Source organism: Macrobrachium nipponense, chromosome 39 (assembly GCF_015104395.2).
Source record: "Macrobrachium nipponense isolate FS-2020 chromosome 39, ASM1510439v2, whole genome shotgun sequence".
In the NCBI taxonomy this organism is placed as follows: Eukaryota; Metazoa; Arthropoda; class Malacostraca; order Decapoda; family Palaemonidae; genus Macrobrachium; species Macrobrachium nipponense.
In genome coordinates, this window is record NC_061099.1 from 2,301,673 (window position 1) to 2,319,802 (window position 18,130).

The 18,130-nt window shown below is 36.2% G+C and overlaps 1 protein-coding gene across 1 annotated transcript; it reads left to right on the forward strand.

Moving 5' to 3' along the window:
• The first annotated feature begins 1,380 nt into the window (after positions 1-1,380).
• Positions 1,381-18,130, forward strand: LOC135209932 (probable glutamate receptor). The gene is given in 15 exon segments (XM_064242666.1): positions 1,381-1,657; positions 3,895-3,971; positions 7,542-7,599; positions 7,828-7,933; positions 8,466-8,642; positions 8,923-9,010; positions 9,713-9,864; positions 10,611-10,753; positions 11,425-11,512; positions 12,068-12,197; positions 12,618-12,657; positions 12,660-12,794; positions 13,574-13,673; positions 17,045-17,174; positions 17,772-18,130. Coding segments are annotated over 15 exon segments (1,722 nt in total). The 5' UTR covers positions 1,381-1,449; the 3' UTR covers positions 17,862-18,130.

The following is an 18,130-nucleotide window of genomic DNA, read 5'->3' on the forward strand; positions in this document are numbered from 1 at the left end:
TTTCACTGAGAGATATTTTTTAGCAAAGGGAGCATTTTAAGTGTTCTTTTCTCGTGGTATATCATCATCTAGGTAGCCACGATATCGTTAATCATACGTATGTAGTAGTACATGTACTACACATGCATATGTGCATATGTATGTAGTACAATAACTAATGTAAGAAACCGTGAGTCGTGTCTTTTGAGCAGTTTGTAAATTAGTAAATGTATTGTAAAAGGCAAACCCTTTTATTCAGTATGAAGAGGATATTAATCTTCAACGTCTGTTTAAACCACTTGGATTTTGATTTAGATCTGCGATAATAGTTAAATATGGGAGTGAAGTGACTCAAATTACACCAGTCATTATTGAAGCAGTCTTTTTCTAGTCATAGAGTTAAATGATAAAGCATTGTTTTACCACCACATATATATATAAATATATATATATATATATATATATATATATATAATATATATATATACATATATAATATATATATATATATATTATATATATATATATATATATATATATATATATGGTTGACTAATAAGTGTGCGAATATTTAAGTGGTATTACTGTTGCCAGTTTTATGAATTTTTACGGAGGTTAAATCCTCTCATTGTTTCTACTGATACATTGTAAAATATTTAACTGCCTTTGTCACAATGGATGTAAACATGGTGAAGTTATTTGTCATAGCTAAATTTCTGTGATGACTTCATGAGACTAGTTTTGTACATTTACAGATTTTTAGGACATCTTGGCCATTCCGTTTAGCTCTTGACCTACTGTTCTGTATCAGATATGCTTAAATCAATTAAACTTAGGTATTGGTTGCAGGTTACTGCAATAAACAGTAAAAGAGCAAGGGGGAATAGGCCTAGGCCGTTGGTTTCGAGAATGGTAGGCAAAACAAAGACTGGCTAGAGTTGATGAGGTTTTGTAGGCCTAGCATCTCTCGGAAAAATCAGAGTGAAATTCTATTTTACTAGTGTTATATCCCACTAGAAGGTCATTTTTGCGAAACGATTAGTTGTCGTCAGGTTAGCAGCGAGGTAGTAGGTACGATAATTGAGATAGCTAGCTTCTTCATCCATACTACAGATATTATGTCGTTTTCAAGTAAGTTTTATTTTGAGTCTTGACGTGTTGGGGTTAACCATTTTTACGTCTGATCGAATTACGATAGGAATGAGAGTAGACTAGAAAAATTGAAAATTAACTGGAGTAGCTGGTAACGTCTTGGAAAACTAAGAAGGAGAGGTTACTTTTAATCATTTTTGCAATCTACATATTATATTATATTATATTATATATATGATTATTATGATTAGATTATAGTATTATTATATATATGAGATTATAATTATTATATTCCATTAATATTATATTATATTATATTATATTATATTAGTCTTGGTTACTGAGCAGGATCCTAGTGTGAAAGAATTCTCCCAAGAGATGATACGCGAGGTTGTTGAAATTGTGGAAGTCCCAAAAGTAGTCATATCACTTAACGATATTAGTCTAATTAGGTGGTTTTCTGTATCCGTAACATGTGATGGCTTCCGGTCATCGTTAAAAACATACTTAGCTAATTACTGCACTAATTACAAGGAAAACAAAAACTTTAATATTAGAGTAATATCGGCTTCACGTTACTTTGTATGCGACTGAGAAGTCTGCAACGTATGTCAGTAGTTTACTTAGACCGATGGTACAGTGTCTCTGCCATGTTTCAGTGTCGTGTAAAACCTCCAAGTACTTGAGTAGGCCTATAGTGTTCTATGTCAATTTTAAAGAAGATTCCAGCGTGTAAAGCTAGATTTGTGTGGGTGAGAGTGAGCGTACAAGTAGGCCTACGTGCTGTAAGCTGCGTCAATCCTTGAATTATCGCAACATTTCGCAGTTTTAACGTCTTCTTCACGAGAGCATCGTTTTCGTATGACGTACGCTATCAAAATCAAGTCTAGCAAAGCTTAGTCGATAAGAGGAGCCGAAAGTTAAAATTTTTTATGGTGTTCCGAAGTTGGTTCTGGCCAGGTTTTGGAGAAGAGGATATTCAAAATAACTGAATCTTTAAGTTTAGTCGATGCGAGAAGCCGGAAGTAGATATTGACGGTGTTTAGAAGTAGTGTCTGGTCTCATGTTTTATAGAAAAGGATATTTGAAAAAAAGATATATTTAAGATAACACACTTTTCTCGTAACCGCTCTTTCTCTAACAGCCGCATGGGAGCTTTTGAAGCTCTTAATACTGTTGTGGGGTAAGATGATTCCGTAAATGGTATCCATACACACAAGTTTATTGAAATGATAAAAGAAAGCTCTATGTGTACATACATGATATTTATAAATATATTTAGGTATTTGTTCTTGCATATGTATGTGTGCGTGTATATATATATATATATATATATATATATATATATATATATATATATATATTATATATAATATATATATAATATAATATATATATATTATATATAATACACTCATACATACACGTGCACATATGAATTAATATACATAGAAATGTTTCTATATTATAAATATGCATGTGCACATCCGTTCACACAAATATATAATGTATGTATATATATATATATATATTATATATATATATATATATATATATATATATATATGTGTGTGTGTGTGTATATACGTATATATATTATATATATATATATATATTATATATATACATATATATATATATATACATATGTGTATATAGTGTGTGTTTTGAGTAGGTGTGCGAGTGTTGGTGTATATATAAAAAGACCCTTATGTCCCCTACTAAAAAAAAGAATGATGCAATGAGAGACATTACTGATTTCTGAAACCATTAAAAATCTACAGATTAATGGTGACTTTTAATCTTCCCGTTCAAAAATACACATGAATTTAAAAAACAGTTTCTAAGTTACATATGATTAATGAGAGTGGTTACAAATAAAGTAATTTTTAAAAATATTTTAATGTTTGTCTAATTTGATAAAAAAAATTAATAAAATTTCACAAATCAAATAAAAAAAAGAGAATGTGAAGAAATTGACTAAATGATATAAATGGAGGAGATGGCATAAGATAAAGAGATAATAAAAACAGAATAAAGTAAATTAATGAATCATGCTAATATGATCCTGTGAGAATGTAATATTCAAAATCAATAATAATCAGACAAATTGATAATATAATTCATATAATGAGAATGCAATTTGATTTAAATTTTATCAATAAAACAATAATAAAAGCAACAAAAACATATGAATAAACACAACATTTGAAAGTAAATTGTGAACCCAAGATTCAGTCAATTTGATTACTCCTAAGTGGAATTTTCAACCTGTAGGACTTCTTGGTTCCCTCTGTGTTCCCAGAAGCTTATTGCAGTCTTTATAAAAAAATAAGTGATTCTCAATTTCACATGATTTATCAACCTAGCTTCCCCCCCCCCCCCAACCCATTCTGCCTCCTTCCACCCCCCCACCCCCCCCCCCCGCCCCCCCCTCCCGGGCCTCCCCCAACATGGAGCCAAGTAAGAGAATGATGACTATAAGGCAACAGGGATTCTAGTGATCACCTAATCTACCTGAAATTCAGAATAGATTTAGAAGCCATATTCTTGTCTAAACCTTTCCAATATAAATAGTTCGAATTCCCGAAGTTCTCGTGGTATAAGCACCTCGGAGGTGACGCGTAGGTGGATTCATGACTGGGTTTTTAAAACGCGAAGAATACAATATTCTCCCATCCATAGAGGGTTAATGCCGTCAGTGCAACTCATGCGCTTACTTACGGTTCCCCTAGCTGCAACCTCTTTCGTTCCTTTTACCGTACCTCCTCTCATATTCTCTTTCTCCAGCTTACTTCCCACCCTCTAACAATTGATTCGCAGTGCAACAGCGAGGTTTTCCACCCGTTACACCTTTCATGCCTTTTATGGTCAATTCCGTTTTACCGCTGAATGATCTCGTAAGTCCCAGTGCTTGGCCTTTGGCCTAAATTTTGTATTCAATTCAATATATTCTATTTGGAGACATGTGATTCTTAAAAGAATAAAACAAATTCCTAGTCCTTTCAATGCAAAAGTAATTCAATACTTTCTGTAACCTGGTATTGACCCGGTATGTATCCTCCACCGAGGTGTTAGTACTAAACATGACAGGAGCTCAATGGTATGCCACGTTTAGTACTAGCCCCTCAGGGATCAAAGTATTATATACACCCATTTCTATATTGTGTGGTCGACAAATGACATTGATAAACGATATCGTGATTCCCGGGGGCTAGTACTAAACACAGAGTCCCATTGAGCTTCCACCATGTTTAGTACTAGTACTAGCACCTTGGAGGTGGAGATGCACAGAGTTAACACCCAGTAAGCTTCCCAATCAATTGGATTAAACAATGACAGCATTCAAATAGACATAAACCAACCAAGTTTACCAAATAAGTAAGCATACAAAATAGTCAAACAAGACACCATGGACAACACTAATGAAGGAAAACACCCAAACGTTAAAATAATCGATACCGAAGATAAATGAAAAAAGACAAAGCGAAACGGGTCCCTCCTTCCTCGACCCCTACTTTGCCGAGTCCTTGACGAGCTAATGACCAACCTCCACATACACCACTTGATGGAATCCTGTCACTGTCGCCATTTACAGAAGATTCGGGAAGCTCAGTATAATTTCCACGTGGTAAAACTTGAGGTAAATTAAAGTACTAAGACTCTGTCAGTATTTTGATAAAAAGAAAATTCAGTTTAAACATACATACGAAATACCTTAGTTCCTCTGAATTTTCAAATGACTTTTCTGTTCATCGAGCTACGAACTCTGCTTTACTAACCACCATGGTAGTTGGCAGTTAGAGAAGCCCACCCACCCGGAGTACATAAAAACTCCGACTTAGGCCCTTTATAACTCTGGAAATATTCAACCTATCAGGATGAGCCTTTGGCTTTAGAGGTTTCCCACTAAGGTCTCTAATTGCGCCAAATTTCATCGAAATCTGTTCGGCCGTTCAGGAGATCCAGATGTCGATTTTTGGCGTTCAGGGGATTTGGTAGGATGTGGGTGGGTGAAAGACCTCACATATCTGTGGACGAACAAAGGTAAAAGATGCAGCCGCGATACTTAGTTTTTTTGAAAGTTCATATTCTGGGGAGATGCCTTTGGTGGGTTTGTTTTTTGAAAGAATTAATTTAAAAGTTACAGTATGCCATTCAAATTAGCCACCAAAAATCCAAATTTCACGATATTCAGGTCTGGGCTGCTCACGGCGTTAGAACGGACGCCGTTTCCTTAATTTGTGGGAACAGCAAGTGTTGTCAGGAGAAGATGGCTGAATTGCTGTCAATTATCTTCATTGAAAATGATCACACAAGTTGAATTTACCTGCGCTGCTTTGGTTTCCTCGATCGTTGACCTATCGTGAATAACGAGCCTTAGTATTTACACACACACATCATAATTTTTAAAGTTTTCACACACATCATAATTTTTAAAGTTTAACTTACAAACCTACCAAGGACTTGACTAACAGAATTATTTATTTAACACCTGCAACAATTCAAGTTATTAGATAATACGAGCATGTCACAGCCAATAGTAGTACCATCAGAAGCATCTTAAGTTGACTTCTAGTCTCGTAAGTGAAATTCTGCAATGTTCATTAGGCTTCAATACCCTCAAGAGAATGTCAAAACTGACAAACTCTTGAATTTAACGTGAAGCATCCATACTAACAATGAAAGGCTGAGCCTTCCAGAGCTCTCAACTCGCAGAGTAAGCATCCGTCACTCGAGAAGATTCGTGTCTGTTCACAGAACCCATTCCAGGAATATCTCCATCACAGCTTCCCCTCCCGCTAAAGACGTTTCATTCTCAACTCCCCCCCGCCACACCCTCGGTCCTCTTCATCCCCTCGTCCAATCCCTAATACTGTATTGCCCCCATCCAATAATTCTTTGAACTAATTTTCACACAACCCCTTGAGCTGCTTGTATTATTTACAGCTGGGTATCTATCTATCTATCTATATATATCTATCTATATATATATATATATATATATATATATATATATATATAATTATATATATTATTATATATCTATATATATATATATATTATATATGTATTAATATCTATATTATATATATATATATATATATGTATATATATATATATATATATATATATATATATATATATATATATATTATATATATAGAGAGAGAGAGAGAGAGAGAGAGAGAGAGAGAGAGAGAGAGAGAGAGAGAGAGAATTTCTAACCATAAAATCAGGTTTTATCTCGTGCATCTGATGAGGATTTTGTATACGAGAGAGGGGGTGGGGTTGGCAAGTATGCTTAAAAGTCCTGCTTTTAAATTTATCTGAGGAACAATCCTTTCTCTCAAAGTTACCACCCGACGCATCGACATTTAGCGACAGCAACTGATGATAGATATAGTCTGTCCTTATTAGCAAGGCAAAATCCTGAAGTCCCTGAAGAAATAAAATATCGGAGAAAAAGTCTTAAACAGTAATTGTTAAACTCTCAAACCGTATGTCGAACAGAGCCCTTGTCTTTTTTTTTTCTTCTTGTCGGAACCTTTTCAGAAACCTGAACCGTATCGGTCCAAAACATGAATAAAAGACGCGAAAAAAAATACTCACAGGCACCGAACATCTGCTCGTCTCGTAGTGGTAACGTCAAGAAGAATTCACATTTTTCTTTCCTTTCTTGACTCTTTAGAAAGAGAACAAAAAAATGGGTAAAAATTATAGAGAATTGTTAGTGGTAGCGAACGTCGAGATAAAAAAAAAATGCGGGTAGCAATTGCTGTTCAAACTGCCTCCATCTGCACAATAAGTACAGAGCCTGGCAGAATGCGCCTGCGCTGGTTTAGGGTCTTCCTGCATTAGTAGCTCAAATCCAGTTGGCAGTGGACGAGATTACGGTATGGTTGTGCATCTTGGAGTCAGCGCATCTTGCGAACGTCTCTACTTTCATTTAATATTTTAATCGCCTTAAATTTTGCTGTACCGAGTGTAGCCTCACTCCTTTATCTTAGCTCAGTTTCTCTGCAAAGAAAATATTCTCCTGATCGCAAACACCGGAAAAAAAACACCAATGTCCATTTTGTGAGCTTAGCTCGCGTTCTTACCATTTGGTCTCATAGTGACTTATCACAGCAGCATACTTCCTATCCTTACTGCCTTCAGTTCATTATCACCTCTCATCAGGTTTCATTCCTCGGTTATCCATGACAACATTCATCTTTCCATTTCTCCGTCTTGCGTTGGTATTAGTTGTCATTTGTTTCAACTTACACCTCAAGTAGACACGTGTCTTTCCCCGTTTGTTGCAACTTCTGATCCTGATCACCGGCCCCGTCCAGTAATATTTATCTTTAAATTGCTTCTTACTTTATCATCGTCTACTAAATTTCCTGTTACATTGTCACCTGAATTCCCTCTTACATTCTTATCTTCTAAATTCCTTCTTACAGAAAACAGGAGTCCTACCGTAGCTCATGGATTACATATCTTGGCTTATCAGTATATCCTTTCTTCTCGTACATCTGACTGGTAAGACCCTTAATTGTTTTCCAATTTAATATTAATTATCCAGGAACATTTTATCATAAATGGAGATCACGTGCCAACGGCTGATCTTCTAGGGTAAGGTGCCAAAATGAACCTGGATTGAAATAATTATTCGTGTCAAAGGTTGTACTCTGAACAGGCAGTGACACCGAAGTTGCCTTTGGTTCCGGTGTTATCCTACAGTATATTTTACGATCCTTTTTTCCCCAGGGGCTTCGAATCCTGCTGGGGCAAGTCCGGGGGCGGTGGCTCTTAAATATGACTGGAAGGCACCTGCGTGGGACGCCGTCAATAGCCATCGTTCTATGCAGTTTACGTAAGTTCGGTTTTCATGTTTGTTGAGTTTTGACCAACCACCTAGAAAGGAAGCCTATTAACTATAGGCTCCCTATGGGTATAGCGTCGTCAGTGTACATCACACGGTACACTGTAGGCTTCACTAAACCTTCTTTGTAGCATCCATTCGGCCTCTAGTTGCAACCCTTCCGTTCATTTTACTATGCCTCCGTTCATCTTCTCTCTCTTCCTCCTTACTTTCCACCCTCTCCTGACAATTGGTCTATAGTGTAACTGCAAAAAGATTTTCCTTTAGTTACGCCTTTCAAACCTTTTCACTCTGAATTTCCATTTCAGCGCGGATTGACCTCACAGGTCCCAGAGCTTGGCCTTTGGCCCAGATTTTATATTCCAGTTCCAATATTGACTAAACTGAAATTCTCCATCTTAGGCCAGAGTAGTAATTGTTTTTGCCTAAAGATCAATTTGACGATTAAAAATGTAATAGACGGCAAAATGCTGAACGTACAGTCTACCAAATTCCTAAATCCTCCTCCTCCTTCTTTTGACAGGTTCCCAAGGGCGCCTCACTTCCGAGTCGCCGCGGAGGAGTGGCCGCCCCACGTCTACATCCGAACCGACATCGCGGAGGGCTCTAAGGGCAGGTCCCCTCGGGTCGTGGGCAAAACCGTCGTCACAGGTCCGATGGGGCAGCTCATGGACGAACTTGCTCGCTCCATGAACTTCACGTGAGAGAAACTCTCTCTCTCTCTCTCTCTCTCTCTCTCTCTCTCTCTCTCTATATATATAGATATATATATATAATATATATATATATATATATATATATATATATAATGTATAATGAAAATAGAGAGAGAGAGATGTAACGTTAACTTCAGAATATGATGAAAGAGCGAAAATTATTACAAAAAAATCAATAAATTTGCAGGTGAAAAAATCATTAAGACTGAAGTGCCATATATATATCTATTTGTTACAAATTTAAGAGTTCCTCTGGAATTCCAGGTACAGTGTGGTCCAGGGCGACGGGTACTGGGGAGCCCCTCAGGGAAACGGGTCCTGGAACGGCATGATTGGGATGGTTCTCAGAGGGGTAAAAGGACACCGCCTTTTGTTTTGGCACTCGTCTCAAAATTCGGGCCTTTAACAATTTGAACCTTTTACAAATCACACCTTTTTTTTTTAAGTTGGTCTTTTTAGAATTTGAGCCTTTTACTATTCGTACATTTTTTTAAATTTGGTCCTTTTACAATTCATACCTCTTTTAAAATCCAGTCTTTTTACAATGTGGTTCTTTTACAGTTCGTACTTTTTTTTTTACAATTTAGTCTTTACAATTCTTCCCTTGTTTACAATTCGGTCCCTTTACAATTAGGACCTTTTACAATTTGACCCTTTAACAAATCTGCGTATTTGCAATATGATCCTTTTACAATTTGGCCCTTTTACAAATAGGACCTTCTACATTTCAGCCCTTTTATAATTTGGTCCTTTTACAATTTGGACCTTTTACAATTCACCACTTTAACAATTCGACCCTTTTACAATTAAACCCTTTTACAATTCAGCACGTTTAAAATTCAGGCAGTTTAGAATTCGCTCCTTTTAAAATTTGGTCCCTTTACAATTCGACCCTTTAACTATTTGGTCCTTTTACAATTTGGCTCTCTTAAAATTCAGGCCTTTTAAAATACTGTACTTTTACTGTTCACCCCGTTTAAAATTCGAACCTTTAACAATTTGACCCTAATGATAATAATAATGGCTCCAGAATGTAAAATTTTTCCCTCCGCAGGAGGCTGACATAGGCCTAGGCCCCTTTGGGATGGCCTACACCAGGAGCCAAGTGGTCGACTTCACCATCCCCGTGTTCATCGAGATGCTGCACGTGATTGTAGAGCGCCCCTTGCCCAGGCCAAACCCTTGGGGCTTTGTGGCACCCTTTACGTGAGCTGCCCACTTATTTAATTTTTTTTTTTCATTTATTCATTCATTTAATTTTTTATTTCTTTATTGATTTTCTCATTCATTCTTCATTTTGTTTTTTTACTTATTATTTATTTATTTATCCAATCACTAATTTTTATTTAATTTTATATATTCGTTCTTTATTTTACTAACTATTCATCTAGTAATTTTATTTATTATTTGTTTATTTATCCATTCATTCAATTTTATTTATTTTCTATTTATTCATTCATTCCTTTACTTTTTTATTTTCTCATTCCTTCATTTGTTATTTATTTTTTTTTATTTTTCATTCATTCATTTATTCATTCAGTCAATCATTTATTAATCTATTTATTTATCTATCTGTTTATTTAATCATGCATTCATTTTTTTAAATTGTTAATTAAATAATTTATTTTTTCCTATTCATTCAGTTATTTTTTTGGAATTATGCATTTCAATTTCATTTTAATTTTCTTATTCCATTTATTTCGTTTCATTTATTCATTTAAATTATTTCAATCCATTCATTTTCCTTATACATTTATCTGTCTATCTATCTTTTCCACTCAATTGAAATCAAAGGAGAAATGTAAATGGAATAATAGTTTCCCAGTAGTTGACCTTCTATTGTAAATGACTCATTATTGTTATTATTATTATTATTATTATTATTATTATTATTATTATTATTATTATTATTATTATTATTATTATTATTATTATTCTGTTCCATTTTCCAGGTGGTTCATCTGGGTGGGTTTGCTCGCTTCGATGATAGGAGTAATGATCGTCAGCTTCGCCATCACGAATGTCCTGGGTTCCGGTGGCCCACGCGACCTGTGGAAGCATTTCTGGGCAACTTACAGCGTTGCATTTTCACAAAGTATGAAATAAAAAAATACGAGTAATGTGCCCTTTTCTATGAGAAAATGTCATGGGGTGTTGGTGAAATACATAAACCAAGACACACGAACAAAACACACCGCATTCTGCACTCTTTTCATGAGAAAATGTTCTATTGTTGGTAAAAATAAATAAATAAATAAACTGCATTCTGCACTCTTCTCATGAGAAAATATTATGGAATGTTGGCAAAATACGTAAAAAGAAAAACATTCTGCACTCTTTTCATGTTGGTAAAAAAAACTGCATTTTGCACTCTTTTCATGAGAAAATAATATGGAATATTGGTAAAATAAGTAAAAAAAAACACACACACACACATTCTGCACTCTTTTCATGTGAAAATGTATTATGTTGGTGAAAAAAAAATGCATTCTGCACTTTTCACGAGAAAATATGGTGTTGTTGAAATACGTAAAAAACAAGAAAAGAAAAAAAAACTCATTCTGCACTCTTTTCATGAGAAAATATTATGGAATATTGGTAAAATACGTAAAAAAAAAAAAAGCACACACAAACATTCTGCACTCTTTTCATTAGTAAATGTTATGGAGTGTTGGTGAAATATGGAAAAACAATAATATCACGCATGCGCAGACAGATCTTGGAGTGACAGTCCGTAATGACTAATGGTAAAAATATCCATCGCAGTGTTCCCATGGAAGCCTAGTGGCGCCGCCCTACAGATGACCTGTTTGATTTGGGCAGTCGTCATTTTCATCGTTTCTCGGAGCTACAGGTAAAATGATGATGACACGTACTACTTTCACCCTCAAAGTAGCATAAAATGAACGAAAACCTTATCAGGGATACCCTTCGGCCCCTATCTGCAACCCCTTTCACCCCTCTAACTATAGTACCTCCGTTCAAATTCTCTCTCTCAATAATTGTTTCAACTTTATTCTCAAGTGCTGAATGACCTCACAGGTCCCAGCACTTGGCATTTGGCCGAAAATGTTTCATGTTCTAATTAATATTCCTGATAAGGAGTAGCTGGTATATATACCTATACAGATGACTCATTGGCAATATGTTAAACCCCTTGCACAGTAAGTCATTCAAAGAGAGACAAATTCCTATCAACTTTACGTCTAAACTTGCAGTACAGACTGACTGATATTATTGAAGCCATCCTAGTGAAATCTATAATTCTTTATCTTGATACCCTTTCCAGAAGAAGTTCTTTACCCTTCGTGCTTGCAAAAAGTATTGACGTAAATGTGAAGGTGAAATATTACGAGTATTTACTTAGAATATCATAATACACCGAAGACTGTCTTTTGTTTTTCCCCAGCGGTGCGCTGACGTCACTGCTGGCCGTCAAGAATGTTCCGGTGAAATACGATTCTCTGAGAGATGTCCTTAATGACAAGAAGCTAAATATCCTGATGGAAGGATCTACGGCGCTCACCGCTCACTTGCAGGTAAACTCTCTCTCTCTCTCTCTCTCTCTCTCTCTCTCTCTCTCTCTCTCTCTCTCTCTCTGTCGAGGAGGGTACTGCCGTCAGTGCACATCAAAAGGTGCACTGGCAGCATTACTTAAGGTACTTTGCAGCATCCCTTCGGCCCCTATCTGCAACCCTTTTCGTTCCTTTCACTGTACCCTTGATCGTATTCTCTTTCTTATATATTTCTCTCCAATCTCTCCTTTAGTTGTTTCAAAGTGTAACTGCGTGGGTTTCTTCCTAGTACACCTTTTAAACCTCTTACTTTTGATTTTTCCTTTCCTCGTAAGTCCCAGCGCTTGGCCTACGGCCTGAATTGCATATTCTGACTGTTTTCATTTGAATTTGGCCTATTTTTTTCCATAAAATAAACCCGAACGCTTCCTCAACCACTCACAGACTGTGCAGAGCGGCATTTACTACGATCTAGCCAAAGCTAGTCTCACAGAGCTAAATACGTGAGAGCGAGCGAGACTTACGGAGCTGCCTACTCCCTCATCCCTCACGGTCACTACGCCATGTTGGTGGAAAACGTCGTCTGCCGCAAGATCTACTCCGATCACTTCAGTCTGACAGGTTACACATTCCCGTGGGGAGCCGTCAGTGCACCTCACGCAGCTCACTGTATGCATTACTGAAGTTTCTTTGCAGCGTTCCTTCTGGCCCCCAAGCTGCAACATCTCCGTTCATATTCTTTTCCTTCCATCTTGCTCTCCTCAACCCTCTCCTAACAGTTGCTTCGCAGCGCAACTACGAAAGTTTTTCCTCCTGTTGCACCTTTATAAAAACTTTCTTCACCCTCAATTTCCCTTTCAGTGCTGAATGACCTCAGAGGTCCCAAAGCTTGGCCTTTGTCTTGAATTTTATATTCTAATTCCGACACTTGTTACACTCTCTCGTAGACTTAGAAACCCAAGAAGCTTTTGATATCTCTTCTAGATTTCACAGTTTCACAGTTATGAGCATTGCACCATTGCATCACCTTTGCTTAGATTGCAGGCTTCGTTTGAAGGTTCACAGGTAAGATTGACATGTAAGATCGCCCCAGAGATTTGAGAAAAGGGGTGAAAGGAAGAACGAGAAAGTGACCTTAATATCCTAGAAGTAGTGGCTTTAAAGTAAAAAGGTTTGACGCATATTGCGTAAGTTTTTTTTCAGCCTAGAGTTAATGAGCAGTTCGTAGGACGTGCCTTCAGAATTTCTTCATGGTCTTGCATTCGGATCTCAGGCTTTGTAGTGACCAACGTATCCGAAACGTATGAAGAATTAAGAAGGTATTGTGGTTATTATAATAGATGTATGGGTGTGTGTGTTTTTTTTCGGAAAAGTTTAAAGTTTAAAAACTACATTTTCAGGTCGCTGTGACTTTTACATGTCAACGGGGAACTTCTGGCAACTTATTTATGCAATGATCGTCAGCAAAGGCAGCCCCCTGCGAGAGTTGATAAACGTAAGGTAAATCCCTAAATTAAAAAAGAAAGGAAAAAAACACGAAGTTAGTCAGTCCTCCGTTAAGAAAGAAAGCATATTAAAAAAAAAACAAGTTAGTCCTCTATTACGCAAAAAAGCATATTTATCATGAACCGATACTGAATTAGAGTACAGATATTGGTGGGTCACATTCTACAGTAATAATCCTGTTTTTAGTTTTCTGGAAATATAGCTATTGTGTCGGCTTTGTCTGTCCGTCCGCATTTTTTTCTGTCCGTCCTCAGATCTTAAAAACTACTGAGGCTGGAAGACTACAAATTGTTATGTTGATCATCTACCCTTCAATCATCAAACATACTAAATTGCGGCCCTTTAGTCATAGTAGTTTTTATCTTATTTAAGGTTGAAGTTAGCCATAATCGTGCGTCTGTCACCGGTATAGGCAACCAATTTCATGGGCCGCGGCTCATACAGTATTATACTGATTATACGGTGTAGAGAAAACCCGATTGCTCCTAAGAAACTTTGACACATTTTTTACTTGTTATATATATATATATATATATATATATATATATATATATATATATATGACTGGTAAAAATGTTCTGTTACAAATGAATTCCATCTAATAAAAGGAGCCCATAAAAACACCAAAACATAGGGAGAATAGTACTATATTTCAGAGACTGCTGTCTCCCTCTTCAGGTAGATGAATGAGAAAAGTTTACAGAAAAGGTGGTATTTATACCAAGAGGTCCATCCACAGGCAAGCCAATTTAGGTCACCCCCACTGATAATCTTCCTTTAATCTTCTTAAGCGTTGGTTGAATGAAAACCTTGTCGATCGTATCTGAAATCCATGCTCCTTTTGAGATGTTCATTACCTGCCTCTCTTTTATTGAAGCCGATTCCATCATTTGACTCTTGTACCGGCAATTGCTGCTATAAATTACACGTGACAAATTCCAGTTTATTCTATGGTTATGTTCATTTATATGGTTGAAAATAGCTGAGTTCTGTTGTACATATCTAACTGACCGTTTGTGTTGTATTAATCTCTGGGGAAGTAATTTACCTGTAAATCCGATGTAAGATTGGTCACAGTCCTGGCATGGGATTTGGTAGAACCCAGTGTCCTTGGGAAATGTCTTTTGTTGGACGTTAATCAGGGATTTGGCTAAGGTGTTTGGGTAAGTAAATGCAAAAGGGTTAGATTTTCCGAGAGTCTGAGTCACCTTCTTAATCGTGTCCAGTTGTGGAATTTTTATTTTATTGTTGGGTGTATCTCTAGTCTTGTCTTTAGGGGGTCGGTAGAAAATTACGTTTGCTTTGTGAATTGCTTTCTCAATTATATGGTCTGGATACTTTAAAGACTAAAGTTGCTTGCGAATTAGTTCAAATTCTTTTTCCAAGAAATCTTGGGAACAAATAAGTAAGGCTCTTAAGAACAAGTTGCTGGCTACACCTATCTTGATAGCAATGTCGTGATAGCTAAAGTACCAGTACAGGACGTTCTTCAGTTTTTAAGGGAAAAATTATCCCTCTATTCAGATAATTTCCCATTGGGGCTTGACAAAATAATAAAGTTAGTTGAATTATGTGCATCTAATAACGTATTTTCATTCGAGGAATCATTCTACAAGCAAAAATTCGGGTGTAGTATGGGTAGTTCTTTAAGTCCTGTTTTAGCCAATCTGTACATGGAATACTTTGAAACTACAGTAATAAATGCAATAAAACCCAAAGACAGGCTGTGGATGAGATATGTGGATGATATTCTAACATTTTGGGATAATAGGTGGGGCAATTTTAATGAATTCCTCTCAAAATTAAACGCACTAGTGCCCAGCATCAAATTTAAAGTTGAATGGGAAACAGACAACAAAATTCCCTTTCTTGATGTTTTAATAATCAGAGACACGACAGAATACAAATTTACCATATACAGAAAACCAACGTTCTCACTTTCATACATTCACTACTTTAGCTATCACGACATTGCTATCAAGATAGGTGTAGCCAGCAACTTGTTCTTAATTAAGAGCCTTACGAATTTGTTCCCCAGATTTCATGGAAAAAGAATTTGAACTAATTCGCAAGCAACTTTCGTCTTTAAAGTATCCTGACCATATAATTGAGAAAGCAATTCACAAAACAAACGTAATTTTCTACCGACCCCCTAAAGACAAGACTAGAGATACACCCAACAATAAAATAAAAATTCCACAACTGGACACGATTAAGAAGGTGACTCAGACTCTCGGAAAATCTAACCCTTTTGCATTTACTTACCCAAACACCTTAGCCAAATCCCTGATTAACGTCCAACAAAAGACATTTCCCAAGGACACTGGGTTCTACCAAATCCCATGCCAGGACTGTGACCAATCTTACATCGGATTTACAGGTAAATCACTTCCCCAGAGATTAATACAACACAAACGGTCAGTTATGTATGTACAACAGAACTCAGCTATTTTCAACCATATAAATGAACATAACCATAGAATAAACTGGAATTTGTCACGTGTAATTTATAGCAGCAACTGCATGTACAAGAGTCAAATGATGGAATCGGCCTTAATAAAAGAGAGGCAGGTAATGAACATCTCAAAAGGAGCATGGATTTCAGATACGATCGTCAAGGTTTTCATTCAACCAACGCTTAAGAAGATTAAAGGAAGATTATCAGTGGGGGTGACCTAAATTGGCTTGCCTGTGGATGGACCTCTTGGTATAAATACCACCTTTTCTGTAAACTTTTCTCATTCATCTACCTGAAGAGGGAGACAGCAGTCTCTGAAATATAGTACTATTCTCCCTATGTTTTGGTGTTTTTATGGGCTCCTTTTATTATATATATATATATATATATATATATATATATATATATATATATATATATATTATATATATGTGTGTGTATATATATATATATATATATATATATATATATATATATATATATATATATATAATATGCTGAAGAATTCCATTGCGCTTGAGATTTTCATTATGTTCCGTTTCTGACGTAGGCCTATATTCTTGTCTCGCTACTGGTGAAGTATATGATCTATGAAACGAGTTTCATTGGAAAACGATCGAAGAGAAGATTTTGCACCTTATCAAATCCTCTGCGATTTTTTCTCGTGTCCCATTTATATGAGAACAATTAACGTTCAGGTATGTTTGCAGGCGCCAAGAATTAAAAAAAAAGCAAGCAAACCATATATAAAGTATTACTCATCTGTATAAGAGCAATTTAACATTCAGGCATTTGTGTAAGTACCAATAATTAGACAGAAACAAGCAAGCCGCCATTTTATGCAAATTTGAAATGTTTAGACAGCATTCATCTTCTAGCGTAATGGTAATGGATTCATTTTTCGCAGAATTCAATCCATCACGGAATCTGGGATCTACGAGAAGTGGGCTGCTGACCAGATGCCGAACATGACCCACTGTCTCAAGATGCCCACCAAGGTCAAAGCACACGAGCCATATGGTCTCTTGGACCTGTGGGTGAGTAGCAATACTGATTTTGGTAATGACAACAATCTCTCTCTTTATATATATATATATATATATATATATATATATATATATATATATATATATATATATATATATATATATATATATTAACCTACTGGTCACTCTTTAACCGATAGTATTTGTAATAGCCACAATGCCCTCTAAACTTCTCGAATTCATCACACCTTTGGATATGCTTGTCACTACAAAGCCTGAGATCAAGTGCAAGAATATGATGTGATTTGATGTCCGTAGTAGGTTTCGAACCCGCATCCAGATTATCAGAGCGAGGGCCTTCTCGTGGTGAGGTCGGCAAAGTGACCTTGTTCAGACACTCTGGGTCTGGATGCTGCAATTGATATCAGAATTACTTCATGTTCTTGCATTTGGATCTCAGTCTTTGTAGTGAGAAGCATATCCGGAAAACGCGAAGAATTCGACGAGAGCATATCCAGTAGGTAATATTTACTGCAAACTGAAAGTGTAGCGAGTTCTGGAGCCACGCCCGCTGTGGTAGTAAAAGATTAACAAATAAATCTCTTTATTGAAAAAAAAAGTTCAAGAACCTTCCTTGTCATATTCCAGGCCTTGTTCATGGTTGTTGGAGTAGGCCTCGTTTGTGCTACGCTTGTCTTCATTGGCGAGCTTCTGTCATCTTTTGGTAAAGAGTTCTAGTCACGGTTCTCTTACAACTTAGTAAAAGTTTCTTCATGTTTACTTGAGTTGCTTTCCATGTTAGAAAATTTACTGATAAGGATTTTAAGAATGTGTTGCTTCTCATGTTTTATTTTTTTTATTTGCAAAACCACTTATCTTCAAAATAAATATCTCATGCAAATGAGTTTCATTTTCAAACCAACTTACGTAAGTTTTCAGTGGGTTTTAGGAATTTACAATAGTCCCAGGTACCATGTCATGGAAATAAGTTATTTTACTTGTGAAAG